A 16,530-nucleotide genomic window follows, 5' to 3' on the forward strand; every position below is an offset into this window, starting at 1 on the left:
AGAATTGTACTTGAAAGGACATTTGTTGGGATAGAGGCTAGGATTCAGACGCGCTCTTAAACCCTGACATTTACACAATGTATCAAATACCAAAATAAAACCAGATTAACGAAAAAATAAGAGGGATGGGCCCATAATAAGTTGGAAAACCAGGAGGAATAAAACTTAAACCAAAGTTTTATTTTATAACTCAACAATTTGTATAACTGGACAATAGTTGGTTTCCTCTGCAGTAATACTGACTGTGAAACCAAAAGTTAAATACAAAGGTTTTCATAAATTAAGGAAAAGCTCATGTGATCAGGCAATACGTGTCCTACATTAGGAAAGGAGTTTGAAAAATCACTGTTGCTACTGTAGGTGTGGGTTGGTCTGGTCATGTGACCAGCTCACCTGACAGGTGAATGATTCATTCTTAAATAGGACAGCAGTTCATCACATTTTGCAACCTGCTTCAGACTCTTACAAGTTGGCATCCTCAGTTACAGTTTTTTTTTAAACAGTGCATGTGGATCAAAGTGCCTCAGATTTATGTTTCTCCACTGTTATGTCCTTTAAACTAAATCGAATCCACACAGTCCAATAGTCAAAAAGAATGAGGGGTTTTTACAACTTGTAGGAAACAGGAAGCGAAACACAGACGACATAAACGATGAGACTGGTAAATCATTCACTGCTGAGTAAACCCCAAGTGCCTGGCTATGTGTGTTTCCAATGTAGAAATTATTTGGGTGACACCAAAATACATCTGCCCCTTTTGTAGTTTATTAATTAGGTCTCTCTGGAAATGTACCTGAAAGAGGCTAAATGACCTTCTTCACTGTAGTTAGATCATAAAGGCATGAGTCTCCAGTGCTGGATTTAGGAGCTTTAGACAGGCAGAAATAACTCATCATGCCACTTCCTACAATTGTGTTGTTAAATCATCTCAACAATTCAGCTTTTTTCAGTTAAATTAATGGAAGATGTTAAAGGAGGGAAAACAAATTTCATTCTGTCTTCTGAAGTGGTTATAATTCCTCTTTCTTCTTGTTTGACTCTTTTTTTCTCATGTGAGCAATTACAAACAGGGCTGTGGCAAAATATTCATCCACACCATTCATGTTGATGGGAGGGGAGTATGTTTGTGGTTAACTCCTCTGTGAGAGATGAGCTTTAGTCAAATCCCTCTTCTTCTTTTCCTTTTGTCCAAAAAAGTACGGATTATTATATTTGCCAGCCCTCAGAAGAAAGCACATAATATACCGGTCAAAAAGAGACCAGACCAGACCAGACGACGGCAGATGGCCTCTGGTGTACGACTTCACTACGGAAACCTCCCATGCTGATGGAATATGTGTATTCATGTGTTTGACAAAGACAGAGAAAGAAAAAAAGCGAGAGCGACTGAGACTCTTTGCAATGGTTTATGACCAGTTGCCGGTGTGTTGGTGTGTGTGTCTAAGTGAGAAGGTCCTCCAGTGGTGTATTTACGACACTCCGTTCACCAGCGGAGGAGCGTCCTGTTTGTCCTTCTTCATCCCTCGGTCTCTGATGGGTCTCTGATGATGATGACGGGCTGAGCCATCTCCGCTGGAGCCAACGCCACCCTGTGAAGAGGACAGCCCCGCTCCTCCCGCTCCTCCTCCTCCGCCTCCTCCTCCTCCTCCTCCTCGTCCCCCTGACGAGTGCTGCACGCTGCGCTCGTTGTTACCGTCCACACGGATCTGTGAGAGAAGAGTGTAGTGAGTGTCTGATTCCACAGTCCACAGGTTCAAACTGAGTATAATATAAATACTGAACCTCGTCCACCTTAATTATTGTTCGTGTTTGATGCAAGCGTGTAAACGTACATTGCTACAGAATGTGGAGAAATCGTCACATCTGTTTGGTTACCAGGCTAGGGCCAACTGAGAATCATGGTTTGGGGGAGAACAGGGCAGGGCACGGTAAAATTTTTTACCGTGCCCTGCTGTCATGCATGCGCGCTTCTCTCTGTGTGTGTGTGTGTGTGTGTGTGTGTGTGTGTGTGTGAGGGCTAATAACGGAGAAAGAGCACTATAATCAATGAACGGAACGCTATTGCGTTGCCGAAAGCCGAAAAATCTATTCGTGGCGGACGTAATTTATTTGTGGCATATCAGTGAACACCTCATCGGGCTGTGACAGGGCTGGCGTCGTCACAGCCACAACACCAGCTAAACGTGTTTCCTCAAATTTGAGGCGGAGTGGCCATCCTGTTTACCACAGAGATTTTGTGTGCGGTCATATGACTACCTGGCTCCGTCTGATTGGACGTCGCCAGTGGCTGCATTTGATTGGTGAAACACTGTCATTTGACAGAGTATCTGTTGGAAGCAGCCAGAGAGGCGGCTTCATTAAAACAAAACAAACAGATTGCGCATTGGATCAATAAAAAAAAGTAGCGTGTGTGTGTGTGTGTGTGTGTGTGTGTGCGATAGACGATTGGATCGCCAATCGGCACAACCCTATTTACAAGTATTATATTTCTCGGTCTCTGTTGGTGTGCGCCTGCAAGTCAATGCGCTGGGACACGGAGACACGCAGACACGCTCAAAGTGTTTGTGTGTGCCTGTTTTACATTTTACCGACATGATACTGAAGTTTGATGTTTGTTGATGATTATCTGGTTGTTCAGGATGCGTTTTCGAATTCAACCCGAATTGCATAGAGCATCTGTTAATTGAGTATATACAAAGAAAAAAGAAAAAGGCAGTAGAGACCAGGTCCTGTTGGGCTGCTATCCTGCACTTGGATATCTTTAACTTGTATTGTGTATAACTAGAAAAGCTAAATGAACAGAATGATCTTTGTTGTTTCGAAATATTTCTTTCTTCTGCTTCTTAAAGTTAATCGAACGCAATATGCTTCCAAAGTTAATGAATCTCAATATTCAGCAGAACAATATGGAGCAGCTCTATAGGCAGGTGACTGGCCTGTCTACAGTGTCTGTGGTCTGACATACGTGAGAGCAGGAAACTTTGATGCACTAGCAAAAAGAGTGACCAACAACACTGCTCCCACTGAAACTGAATGTAATTGAAATATACAATACGTTTTCTTTTACTTTTAGGTGATGTCTCTTACATAGGGCTGTCCTAAATGATTATTTTCCCCCGATTAATCTATCAACTATTTTTTCGATTAGTCAAATGATTCATTATTTGACTAGTCTAGCAATTATTTTTTGGTTGATGATTATTTATTTACAAAACACTATTGTACACTATCTCTGTTTTGCAAAGGCTGCAGATAGGAATGCACATCATGTTCGCAACTGTCATATGGATATGCAGTGCTGCACGGAGCCCCGCTGTAACTCAGAGAAGGCACGGAGGACTCTGAAACTTCTCCCAGCCCTTAGTGAATATGAGGGTGAGTAGATAATGAGTGAAATTTGAATTTTGGGTGAACTATCCCTTTAATATCTGTTAACTTTTTTTTTTATTAGCTCCAGACTAACTTTATTTACAAGGAGCACAGTGACCCCCTAACTCCAAATTTTAGGAGCGCCACTGCAAACCGACTGACGTATATCAAAGCAAATATTCACTTTTTGGCCTGACGCCTGTAATGGCAGATTCCAGATTCTTTGAGTCGTCCCTTCCATGTTTCACCAAAAACAAACAGCCAATTTAGCTACTGTCGTGTTGACATGTGCAGACTACACTGGAGGACTGAGAGTGTGTGCCAGTTATGCAGCGCAGTTCCCATGAGGGACGTGTGCATGTCCATCACCTGTAAAAAAAAAAAAAGGATGGCGCTGCGCTCTCCAGCCGGTTCATCTGTCACTCACCTGCAGCTGACCAAGCTTTTCTTCTCTCTGTAGCCTAGTGTTTGGCTGCACTTTGTACATAAAGAGTTCAACATGTGAAGATCTAACATCCATCTGAGCATCGTCAGCTGAGCGCAAGCTCAATGGATGTGGAGCTGCACAGTTGTAGCGGCGTGTGCATTTTATAGCGGCAAGAAAGAAAAAAAACACACATCATTGATCGACTTTTCAATTGAGGCTCATGTTGCTGATCGGCACAAGCCTAGTCACAGACATTCAATAGAGCATTATAATCTTGTATCAACGGTTATTAATTGGTTAACGAGCGTCCACTTCTATTTGTGAACCTTTACACAGGTGCTGTGTTTACAACAGTGCTGATTGGAGCCTATTGAAGCAGAATGTAAACCCAGATCTACTGCACAGTCATTTGACCCATGTGAGAGTGCTGATTGAACCTTTTTCATTCCTGACAAAAGCCCAGCTTTGGCTTGTCTTGGCAGGGCTTTGACAAATGGCAAAAATGGGTTTCAGAGTGAGTGTGTTTTACCTGTAGGGTGTCTTCCTGCCCTCTGGTCTTGAGGTCTCTGACATGACGAGGTCTGGGATCGCTCCACTGCATGTCGTCACCTACACCAAGACAAAAGGAAACAGGGTCTCTCAACTTACTGGTTTCATCCTTGTTCATACCAAGTAACTTATTCATTCTACAATCCAAAATGATATCACTGTTGTGCAGCCATGACCTTCATTTTGCAATTACCTTCACACCCATTTATGGGTGTCATACTTAGATTTATGACCAGGAAGATTCATTTTATGGCTCTGTGCTGCAGGTATTATGTTTAGATTATTATGATCGTCGGTCTCTCTGTCCCATTATTGTAAGGTTACGAATTATTCTTCAATTTTCTTTTAATACAAATGTTCACCTCAAGTCAATGATGGACTGATGAGACTTTAGTAAAAAGGTCAAAGGTCACTTTTACCTCACAGATCACATGTTTGGCTTTAATTCAAGAGTTCACTCACTAATTAACTGGCTGGTTGGTGGAGGCAGACAACTGGAAAGGCAGCAATTCTAGTTTCTATAAAAAATATGGATCTCGAAAAGCAAACACCATAATGAGAATTTATTAACAAAGGCAGTCCGCAGAGATCTCATTAAATGATTCACATCTATTCTTCAGGCTATGATGTGAGGAAATGCACCTATTTATTTCCATTCACATCACCAATTTACTTCTCTTGCCGTTTATACCACTTCAGGAAAGATAATCTCAATTAATTATCTTCAAAATTAGTCAAACTGAGGAAGATTAATAGGTAAACGGTTTCAGAACTGATTAGGAAAAAGTTCATCAGACATTTCCACTGGAAAAAATGAACCTGACTCTATGAAATCCCCATAAATAGCTGCTAAGAACCCTGGTGCAAACGGATCAATGACGGCCAATGATAATATGATAATTACCACCCACCTTTGTACCCTCCTCCTCCTCTTCCTCTCCCCCCTCGTCCCCTCGGTCCTCCGCCTCCTGCTCTCTTCCTCCCATCTGTCCGTCTGGGCAGGGTTCCGCCTCCTGTCATCAGCTCCTCGGTGGGGGCCAGCGACCAATCGCTGAGTTCCTCTCTGTGGTCTGACTCAGTCTCTGAAGCGTTGGATGCCTCTGAGTTGGTGCCTGTGGGACAGAGTACACAAGTCAAACCTCATTAAACCGCCTCAGAAATAGACAACATGTTATTAACCTGTGATTAATCGCTTAATTATATTATAATGTCGTCGCCTGGGGTACAGACTCTCCATTCAGTGCTTTCAGTCTTGTAGTGTAGCTGCATGTACCTTCCATTAAAGTGTCAAATCTAAACATTTATTTTACTCTGAAATGGATAAACCCATTCATCAAATACGGCTGAAAATAACCTCCGTCTATGCCAGAGAGCCAGCTCTTTGCTTAGTCACTGTGCCTTTCACATCCACACCTGAGAGAACTCAGAGCTCACAGTGGGAGGCAAACACTTGAACCTGAGATGAGAACTCCTCTTCAGTGCTCCAGTTTTCCTTTTGTGTTTACAGGAGCAGTAATTTCCAAAATGATGTTTTTATTGATTCAAATGAGTTTTCATGAATTCACTTAATGTTTATCAAGATGTAATTATTTTTTTCACACCTGAGGTGAAAGCTGCACCTCCTCCTCTTCGCCCTCGTCCGCCTCTTCCTCCCCCTCCGGTGTAGGGCTTCCCTCCTCCACCTCCTCCTCTCCCCATGCCCAGGCCCATACCGTTATCGAACACATAAGTTTTGTCTTTAAGGTTTCGAGGTCCCGTCCCTGATCCGCCACCTCCTCCTCCTATCTGTCTCAGCTGCTCGTCAATCTGGAGACGCTCTAGACGGAGCTGATCCACTTCCTGTGGAAACGATGATGAGAAAAAAAAAAACTATGTTTATACAGGTTTAGGTCATACTTGTAGCTTTTCTACAGCCTTCAGGTTTCATGATACCCTGTGACTCCTGCCTGCCAGTTCTTAACCCAAAAGTAAGTTACCTCAGAGGTTAACAATTAACCCAGTATGTCCTTATATTATTGACAAACTCCCCCTAGACATTTAATCAGATTAACTCCAAATTCGGTCAGTGCAACCTGCAGACCTTTTTAATGCTAACACTAAATTCTTAAGCCAAACAGCGTCATTGAATGCAGTGAATTTTTTTGCTTTTCTTTAAAAGAAGAATGCCATTTTTCACACTTCTCTTGCAAAACTTTGAGGCTCAACACGACTTCCAGCTTTAACTCTTACTGTTTCAGAGCAGGGACAGGGTAGAAGATGTAACGTTGTAAAAGATACAGCTACTTAAACAACAAACCTTTAGGTAGTTGAGATGGTAGTCCAGCAGCACTGTAGCATTTGAGATGCTTTCCTTGGTCCCCACAAATACAAATGGCACCATTCCCTGTGAGAGAGGTGTGGAGCATAAAAGGAGGTGATCAGACACGGTCACTCGTTCATTTATATTTATTATTAGTTGTTGAATATTGAACCAGTGTTCCTTTCTTCCTCGCTGACCTCGTCTGCCGCTGCTGCCGCTGCCGCGGCCACTGCGGGCTTCTTGTCGTTTTCAGGCTCAATTCGAACCCGCACCACACCGGACTTATCCACCACTTCCTGGATCAGTTTACCATTCTTGCCAATCACCTTCCCTGTGAGAGCAAAAGCGTCATCAGTGACAGTGTGATAGCACAAAGGGTAGAGTTATCTGGCTAATGCTCAACTAAATCGAAGTCTCCACATAGGTACTGTTTCAGCTGAGTGATTTTCTCACCTACTAAGTTGCGGGGAACTTTGATGACATCTTCAGAGAACTCCAGGAAACTCCTGGCCATACGGACAGCATCCTGGTCCTTAGACAAACAACCGCAGAGCAAACATGCTGTATTGTGTCGCTTCATGTCCTCACTGAGGCTTAATACTTTTTCCAGACAATCAAGTATGTACACATGAGTTTAAATGTCACCGCACTCCTGATTCATTCTAGTAATCCAGAGATAAGACAGATAAACAGTGCAGCTATAATCAACGTGTCAGTTCATCAGTGTATCAGTGAAGCCCTCCTACCTCTCCGTATATGTGAAAGGTGCATGTTTCTTCATCCAGGTCTATGTTAGTGACCCCGGGGACTTTACGAGCTTGTTGGATGTTGGCCCCGTGAGTCCCGATGGCGAGACCCATTAGATCATCGCGAACTGCAAACTGTTCATGAAACCGTGATGCCAGCTGTCTGGAACTCTGCGCAAAACAAGCACACGCAAAAAGTTAACCAGTGGCACCGCTGAGTTAGCAGGAATTTAGTGACTCTTGTCGACATCTTTTTGAATAAATCTGAAATAAACATTTACCTCCAGTTGCCTGTTGGCCTCTTCGTTCCTCAGCATGAGAGACAGTTTGGTGCGGAGGCTCCTGAAGTGCATGTCACTCATCATGTTTGCCCTCTTCGTTGTGACCTCATTCACTGACTGTAGAAAAACAATCGAGACCTATTTCACACACAGCATCTTAATGTGGGATAAAAGTAATGGAGGCCATCTGCAAAATGTGATGTTCTTGAAAGAATTACACAGGGTCACACACACTTGGAATGAAAATGTAACTTTCTATACACAGAGAATGTAAAGGGATGGACTGAAGACTTTTTTCTTGCGTTCTTAAGGAATAAGGTTTTCAGGTTACAGTTTTATACCAGTATGACCAGCTGCTTTTTCTCAGAGTCATAGGTGATGCTGAACGCTCCCACAGCCTTCTTGAAGTCTTTGTGTGCCGACTCTTTGGAGCACCTGTCAAAAGAGAGTTATAAAAATTCATATTCTGTTCATTCATGACCCAAATGATTTAGTAATAATTACCAATTATTCAGGGACAAATGTGCACAACTGCATGTACCTGCAATTCATCACAGATTAGTGCTAGCCTTATAATGAGCTAATCTTGAGTCTTTTCACAGTGTAATACAAAAATGTCTATGTGTAGCCCAATCACTGCCATTTATTATAAATGGCTTATGTCGTTTAATGGCTGCAGGGTTTACTCAGTGAAATCCAGAAACAATGCAGCTTACACTATCTTAAATTGTTGCTACTTATTTGGATTTGGATGAATTGAACATACTAATGTGTTGCCCTTTTAGCTTTCGCACTTTGCCAAAGCATAACTCCTGTGTTTCCCTGGCAGGTACAATTCAGCAAGTGTAGTTTAGAAGTTCTATGCTGTAAGTAATATACGAGTACACAAGTGTTTAAATTCACAACCTTACTGTAGAGTTAGTGGTACAACAGTGATTATTGACTGTACGGTTGTCCACTGATTTAATAGTTCCATGATCAAATGTTGCTTTATGGCAAATATATAAAACCAAAGACTTCCACAAGTCAAGGTCCAAGTACAAATCTTACTGGAACGTACCTAACCCCAGTGTCACCATCATGCTCTCTGATGCATCTGGTGTAAAGAAAGGATTTGTGTGTCAAACTTACATCTGCCGTAGATCCTCAGGTACATCCAGTCTGATCTTGATGAAGGTGGTTTTTGTAGCTGGTTTATTGGGGTTGACTGGCCGTAACCTCTCCAGTGTCACTATCTCATTTAATGTAGCGTCGCATGCGGCGTACTCTATTACATAGAACTGGGGACACAGACAAACAAACATAGCGTCAGCAGGATTCAGTTCTGTGCATTATAATGAGCAAAATATGCAACAGTAGGTATGAAAAAAAATCCAAACCCACACAAATATCAGTTTTAATTGGCTAATTAATAAAAAAAAATATCTAAAGTGAATGTGGGTAAGAGAGAGAGGGAAGAGAGAAAGGAAGAGACCTATAGATATACTGTATAAAAAAAAAAGCAGTGACTGAGACATCTTGTTTAAACATTTTCTAAAAACTCTTGGGCTTGGTAGGACACTGAGCATTAAAGCAGCACTCAAAGAAATCAGGTATGACAACAATGCATCTTACAGGGCTGTATAAATCCCTCATTCTGAAGAAAACTGCAGCAGTAAAGTATGAATGATTATAAATAGATTACCAGTGACTGTTGCCATGCTGCCTGGTAATGTTCTGAACTAGCAGATAACAGTGCACATATTCTGAGTGTTAATGAGCCTTAAAGAAAATGTGTGCTGAGCCGTACCTCTCCTTTGACCATGCGCACCTTGGCCAGCCACCATCCACATGGCTCCTTGTCATTAGCCCTGGAATATACCTGACAACACACACAAATACACACTGATTCCTCCAAATTTTCCACCTGATACACAAAATTGAGACGAATCCGACACAGATACAATAAATAAAGTAAATGCAGAAGACAATAATAATAATAGTGGCTTAGGTTTATATAGGGCTTTCCATGATACTCAAAGCACTTTACACAAACCATTATTCATTCATACCACATTCATACTGGTGGTGGTAAGCTACGTCTGCAGCCACAGCTGACCAGGGGTAATTTGAACTTTGAATGAATCTATTTAAAAACATGACTGTAAGACCTTATATATGTCAAAATATTCAATGATTAATTGAAGACATAAAATCATAAATTATCTGCACCATCTTATCAACTGCAGGTGGTTTTGTAAAAACTACAAAACAATGAGCTTGAAACATGTATTGCGGTCTGTCTTTCACACTCAGCCATCTTTGGTAGTTGTTTTAACACAAGTCAACATTTGTGAAAGCACTGAATCAGTCTCACCTCAACCTCATCACTCTCATTTATCTCCTTGCAGACCCCAGTTGGAGGAGGAAACCGCACATCCGCGAATGGGATTTGACGCTCCGGCTGCCAACTAGGACAGAAAAAAAAGCAAAACTTTGTGTGAACCTCATCATTGACAAATATTACACATATATTTGGTTGTGCGTGTGCACTACTCACTTATTTTCAAATGCAACAGTGACTGATCCCTCGTGAACATCCTTCACAAAGGCCTAGAAGAATGACAGAGGGTAGGAACAAAAGTAAGAACACACAGGGCTTTACTTACATGTACATATAAAAGCGCATTTATGGCCAAAGATATTAGCAACTAAAGAGGCCAAATTGTTTTCTTTATGGACTTTGGGTTCAAGTCTGGTTTGGCTCCCTCTCCCTCTGGTTGTACACACAGTCTGCATCCATGTGTGTCAAGTACTGCAAGTAGGACATGCGATGCCTAGGAGGAAAAGAGAGATAGAGAGCCTAACCTAGCCTATGGGAAGCGGATGAAATGAAGCAAAAATTTCCAAAAGGAGAGCTCCTAAAAATCCCTTAAGACATAGGGAAAGCTGTTTAACTGTGCTAACGTTACGACCTACTTGACCCGTTATCACGCTGCAAACCCGTAAGCATAGCTCCTCACGGATTTATGACTGTTTGACTGCTCGTCACTTTTAGCAACAAAGTTCTGGAGTTGAAAGCCTCCTTTACCTGGACGAAAGGCCGTGAGAGTATCACGAGCTGCTACAGTGTCATGACTCATGTGCAGGCAGTTTAGCTGCAAAGTGTTTTCAGTACAAGCTGTCAACCATGAGCTTTATTCAAGCAGTGCTGTTTCTTTAGCCAAAAATGACCACAGTGGTAATGACAACATCCTACCACCAAAACCTTCATCTGATCTAGGCTACTGCATGATTAGCCTAAATATTACTGCATTTTGCATATGAATGCAGTCATTTTATTTAACATATTAATTTTTTTTTTACATTATTGTGATGCTTAAAACATAATTTTCCATAAATGACCAACAGCCATTACAGGTACCACATTTAGCTTGGTATTAGCATCCAGGATACAGGCTGACATCAAAGTCCACTTTCACACCAAATCAGCTAAGGTACAGAACAGGTGTGGCTCAGTGATGGGCATGGACACATCTGTATGCATGTGCTTGGGATCAACTGGATGATTTATACTTGTGAGTAGGCCCAGCTAAAACAAACCATTGATTTATTCTCCATATCCAGTGGTATTTTTGTATAATTCTTTTGAAAAGGGCTATTAACATTCCCATAGATAAAGTCTGAAAATGATGTAAGGCATATGGAATTTTTAAAACTAGGTTACAGTATTGCTGATCCAGATGTGTGTAATCCTTGCCCACATCTCAGTATGAATTTGTGTTGACCTATAATCATGATTTTTCAATGAAAATTTTAATGATAACAAGGTGTGCAATCAAAGCTGCAGGACATCAACCACTTGTAGCATCTGCAAAATGCTGCCACCTCTAACTTGACTTAATATCAAGAAAAGCCCATAGAGGACTCTTTTCTAAATTCAGGAATATGTCTAAGTAAATTACTCATTTATTAATGAATTGAAAATACTTCAGCTAACACTTAATACAGCATGAGGAGTCGGCATAAAAGGTAACAGCTGAGTGCAGTAGCAGGAAAGTTTGCTGACCCACTCAAAGTATATTGTATTACAATGCAGACTGCTTTCAGAAGGCTGTACTGCACATTCATCATATTCATGAGTATGCATATGTTATAATAGTTTAGCAGCAGAAAAGCCTCCACTTCTAGAGAGATGACAAGAACAGTGAATAATAACAATCCAGTCTCATTTACTCTACAACCAAATTAGTGACGCTACTGCTATCAACCTAAGGTCGTCAGATCTAGGCTGGTGCCAGTACAACTTTTACCAACTTTCTTCCCTTTGCAAAACCGCATTTACTTGATGGCTGTGATGTGTAGTTTGAAGACTAAAGCTTTGAAATCGAGAGCTGGGTTCATATTTAAATGTTGGGAGTTGTTTTTATTTCCTCCAATATTTTCTGTCTATCTCCTTCTTGCTTTTTTGTCTCTCCACCTTCACAGCCTTAGACAACAAGCTTTTCATCCCACACCAAACCATGTTATGTTTACAGCCTGAGGAACTTGAGTACTCATTCTGTCACTGACAAAGGCAGGCCATGGATCAACACCTGAATATCAACATTTGCCAAAGTGTCTATGAGCAAACCTATAACAGTCAGATAAACCAGCATTAAAAAAGACACACCCCTAATTCACCCTCTTCAGTTTATGACCCAAATGTTCTACAGATTCACGTTCAACTTACTTGTTGACTCTTCACTCTATGATAACCCTCAATATTTCAATAGCCTCGATAGAGCAAAAATTAAATAAAAAGTAGATAATTCATAACGACACCCATTTTCCCCCTGCTGTTCATATGAATCAAATCAAGTTTTAAAAAAGCACACACCATTGTCCAATCTTTAGCACTTGTGTTATGTGCAGCCAGCTGCCCACCACACTGCCCATCACATCCCAGGCAACACAGACGTCTAACATCTTCATCATTAACACAGCTTATCCGGTTTGCGACGACATTATCACCAATAAGTCAGTCATTCAGCTCGCAGCACCGAGGTTACAGCAGCCGAGCCTTAGCTTTGTTTACAGACTGCAGGTCCCGGTGGAGGCTGGACGGAACCAATCAGGCCCGCACACACTAACTAAGAAGATTCCTGGTTAGTTAGCCCAACGCCTGTGCATTATGTCGTAAGTGAGATAACAGAGCTCAACATAAGTCATTTGCTTACCTTGTAAAAGGCCCCACTTGTTCCCCTCACTTCCACGACTAGTTCGTCCATGACGCAAGTTACTACAGCTCGCCAGCTAGCTAACCACCGTTAGCGACGTTAGCAGCTAGCTAGCTAGCTGGCTGGCTAGCCTGACGCTAGCCCAAGCAGAGTTTGCTACCGCTGGCTTCGCAAGCTAGCCCAAATAGCCTGCCAGCTGGATGCAAGGAGAGGCCACGATATATGTATGTGACCGTAATGTTGTGTCCCGTTTTATACAGTCTATAAGTCTTATTTTTTCTTTCCTTCCGGTTTGCACCTCCGAATGTAAAACAAATCAAAGGCGACCCATGTAGCTAGCCAGGTTAGCTGGTGGCTGCTAGTTATGTTAATGTTGTGTGATTAGTGGTGGAGCTGCAGCTACTGCTGGTCGCATCTCTCCATGTGACGTCTCTCCGCTCTCTTCCTCTGCTGAAGGCTCAGGCTGCCCACTCAACACGCGTCTATTGCTGCTGCTCTCCACAGGTGATAAATGGGAATGCCGATTTCACACAGCCCGGACAATTCATCTGAATAATAATAATAAAAACAAAAACAGCATCCTGGAGTGAACGCCATTCAACTTGCCAATTTAAGACAGATAATAAGGGATATGATAGGATACAACAGCACCTTTATCCGCAAGTAGCCTATTCTGGACGTGACTCTTTATATTGACTATCTCCCTTGTTTAATTTCACAGTTAACAAAAATCAAGAAAGCCATTACTCTAATTATTTGAATGATAATTGGATTGGGCCACTGGACCCTCTTTGGCTCCTCATTCCTGGAGTATACTATAGCATAGTTTCAGAACCTAGGACAGCGACCACTTAACATTGATTAGCCTATTTCTCACATCTGCCTTGGGTTTGAGAGACATTTAATTGTAGGCTTACCACTACTGTTGTGTACAACTAGGCTACTTGTAGCCTAGTATAACATAATATAATATAATATAATATTGGAAAAGTTTCTCAATCTCCTCAGACTGACATGGTACAGGGTCACTGCAGGCTTGAGCCCAGCTGATACTGGGCGAGGGTAGGGTACACGGGACAGCCCTTGTACAGTTTCATTTACCGTACACCTTTGGACAAAAAGGCCTTAGTGTCACAAAATAACCATTTAACCTAACGTGCATGTGAGGGCTGTGAGAAGAAGTTGGAGAACCTGGGGGGGCAAAGACAGGTAGAACATACTCCACACAGAAAGGCCCCAGGCGTCCAAACTCAGAGCCTTTTTGCTGTGAGGCAGTAGTGGTAAACTGTAGCCCACACTTCTTCACTGTTACATAATTTGGTCAACAACTTTTTGTATTGAAATGTCTTGATAGCTGACTTGCTGAAGCACATTATTAACTTGCTTGCTGAAGCTGTTTTTATTCTTTATTTATTTATTTATTTAACGCTGACAGAGCCATTTTGGCTCTTGTTCTTAGATCTGTAGATCAAGGGGTGAATCAGTATCAGGAGGAGAATTTAATGCAATATAAAGTAGGCTATTATGTTTTGCCTTCTGCCTGTGTTACAATACTGCCAGCATTCAGCAGTACTCATCTGCTCTATCCATTAATAGTGTGAGCTGCTAGAGAATTTCATTTTTTAGCCAAAGACAGAGAGAAGCCACAAACCACATGTTTGGGGAAAATAACGAAAGAGGAGGGCAGAGGAAGAGAAAGCGTTATGCAGATACAATAACACACAGAGGCAGAGAAGGATGAAGAAATTGAAAGTACCAGAGGTCAGTCAAACACGGAGGCACTGACAGTGAGATATGAGACAGGCATAGGAGGACTTAAAGGATCAACTATAGCAAGATCAGGACAGAAATAGAATTAGAGGGCAGTAGAAAGTCGGTGACACATGGAGGGTGAAATAAGATACAGGGCAGACAGAAAGAGAGTAAGTGAACTGAAAAACAGACGTGGAATAGGAAGTTCCTTTGTGTGGGAGGGAAACTGATACTAACAGTAAATACCTCTGTCAGGAAACAAATTGGTGTATGGTTAAAACAGACATGTTGCTGAAAACTTAATCCTGTATGCGTAAGGACTACAGTCTTCAGAGAACAGAAAAACTTAGTGTGATTGAACTCCTGTTCAAAGAATGACGCTCTGACTCCAGTGAAGCTTCCGCAGCAGTTTTCATCAGAGCTCCCTTTGTGAGATTGTAATGACAACGAAGCAGACGAGGACAATCTGATACAGTCCAAAACAATTACAAACTCACAGCCCCAAAACATTGTCATCCCAGATTCGACCATTATAATGGAATTATAACATAAAATATCAAGTGACACTTTTGTTAAGGCTTATGTCTAAGGAGTAACTTGAGACTTTTAAATTAAAATGTTTGTAGCACATAATACTGACTAGAAGGACAATTCAAATCCCTGTGTTAACAAGCGTCTGTCCTGCTGAAGGGACTTTGAGTAAGGGTTGCTGTTGTGACTGACCCATCCCAGACCTCTGAAGTTGCATTAAACTGAATGGAGCTATGCCACTACCTATCCCAGCATCATTCTGCTCTTACATTGCTGTATGAGAACAGGTCTTAAGAACTGAGGCGTTGGTCTTAAATGACCTCTGACCTGTGTTATTTCACAGAGGGTAAACTTTCTTCACTATTTGTATCACCATGTCAAAATTCATCGAAAGACGAATGAATGACTGTTATTCATCAGAAATGATAGATTGATAGAGCCCAACCAATTTTATTGATGATAGGCATTATCAATATACATCTATACCGGTTATTAGTAACAATTGAAAAAAATGGCAAAGCTGCTGAATTGGTTTAGCACTCCACTCTCCACTCTGTGTTTGTTCATACATGTCAGGAAATGTAACTGAAAAGTTAGTACCAGTATTCAAGGTTTGTCCAGCTTTAAAATCTAGGTCATGTTGAGTCAAATATAAGAGGTCCATATCAATTAAAAAAAAAACTTAAAGACAGCAATATGTATACCTCCCCCAAAATCATTTAGGCCATGAGAACCAAAGAATTATCATTTTTCCCCTATTGATGTCTTGGGATTCAAACAAGATTCATATTTGCACTGCTCCACCATGCTTACAGTAACATGACAGCATTGATCTCTGTGGAGGGGAAAGAGAGGTTCTCCACAGACATGAACATTTTACCATATTGTAACTTTTAATACATTAAAAAACATTGACAAGTTTTCAAAACAACAATAAGAAAGGAAGTTAATGTGAAAATATAATAATGCTAACAAGCTGCAATCTCCTTTCAGCATGTGTTAGCATTACGCAAAATTCACATATGGAAACTTTTCTTAAACAGATAAATAAAAAATACCCGACTAAATTTCATGTCAAGGCAAATACTGGTTATTAAAAAGGACAAAATAAAAAAGTAAATATTTTAAAAATGAAATGCAGGGTAAAGAGGAGCCATGTTTACACACTGTACATTTGAATCCTTAACTTTTAAATCTGTGTAAAATATACATTTGCAGTGATTTCAAATGTTTGAAAAAGAAAGTCGAGATGAAGCTGAATGTGATATATGTAATTGCAATGAGTGACAACTGATACATTTATTTATTTCTTGTACAATAAATCACACTTTAAACTTGTTTTAATACAACAGGATTGTCTTCAAGTGAAAACCTGAAA

At 41.1% G+C, this 16,530-nt stretch overlaps 1 protein-coding gene across 1 annotated transcript; it reads right to left on the reverse strand.

Annotated features, from left to right (window-relative positions):
• Window positions 1-999: 999 nt before the first annotated feature.
• Window positions 1,000-13,292, reverse strand: fmr1 (fragile X messenger ribonucleoprotein 1). The gene is made up of 15 exons (XM_083981443.1): window positions 12,870-13,292; window positions 10,211-10,263; window positions 10,028-10,121; window positions 9,461-9,532; window positions 8,803-8,951; window positions 8,013-8,106; window positions 7,672-7,788; window positions 7,391-7,561; window positions 7,098-7,176; window positions 6,842-6,975; window positions 6,642-6,728; window positions 5,947-6,184; window positions 5,257-5,457; window positions 4,326-4,405; window positions 1,000-1,706 (listed from the first exon to the last, which is right to left on the reverse strand). The coding sequence occupies exons 1-15, from the start codon at window positions 12,918-12,920 to the stop codon at window positions 1,470-1,472; spliced, it is 1,857 nt and encodes a 618-aa protein (XP_083837569.1). The 5' UTR covers window positions 12,921-13,292; the 3' UTR covers window positions 1,000-1,469.
• Between the last annotated feature and the right edge of the window lie 3,238 nt (window positions 13,293-16,530).

The sequence above is a fragment of the Trachurus trachurus genome, assembly GCF_905171665.1.
Source record: "Trachurus trachurus genome assembly, chromosome: 10".
In the NCBI taxonomy this organism is placed as follows: domain Eukaryota; kingdom Metazoa; phylum Chordata; class Actinopteri; order Carangiformes; family Carangidae; genus Trachurus; species Trachurus trachurus.

What these genes read in the sequence shown, in the direction of transcription:
- fmr1 (XM_083981443.1), bottom strand. Translation starts at nt 12,920, where the DNA reads ATGGACGAACTAGTCGTGGAAGTGAGGGGAACAAGTGGGGCCTTTTAC. An exon ending in TGCGCATGGTCAAAGGAGAG is followed by an intron (nt 8,952 to 9,460) that starts GTACGGCTCAGC and finishes CTGTGTCCCCAG; the next exon opens with TTCTATGTAATAGAGTACGC. An exon ending in CCTGAGGATCTACGGCAGAT is followed by an intron (nt 8,107 to 8,802) that starts GTAAGTTTGACA and finishes CTCTTTTGACAG; the next exon opens with GTGCTCCAAAGAGTCGGCAC.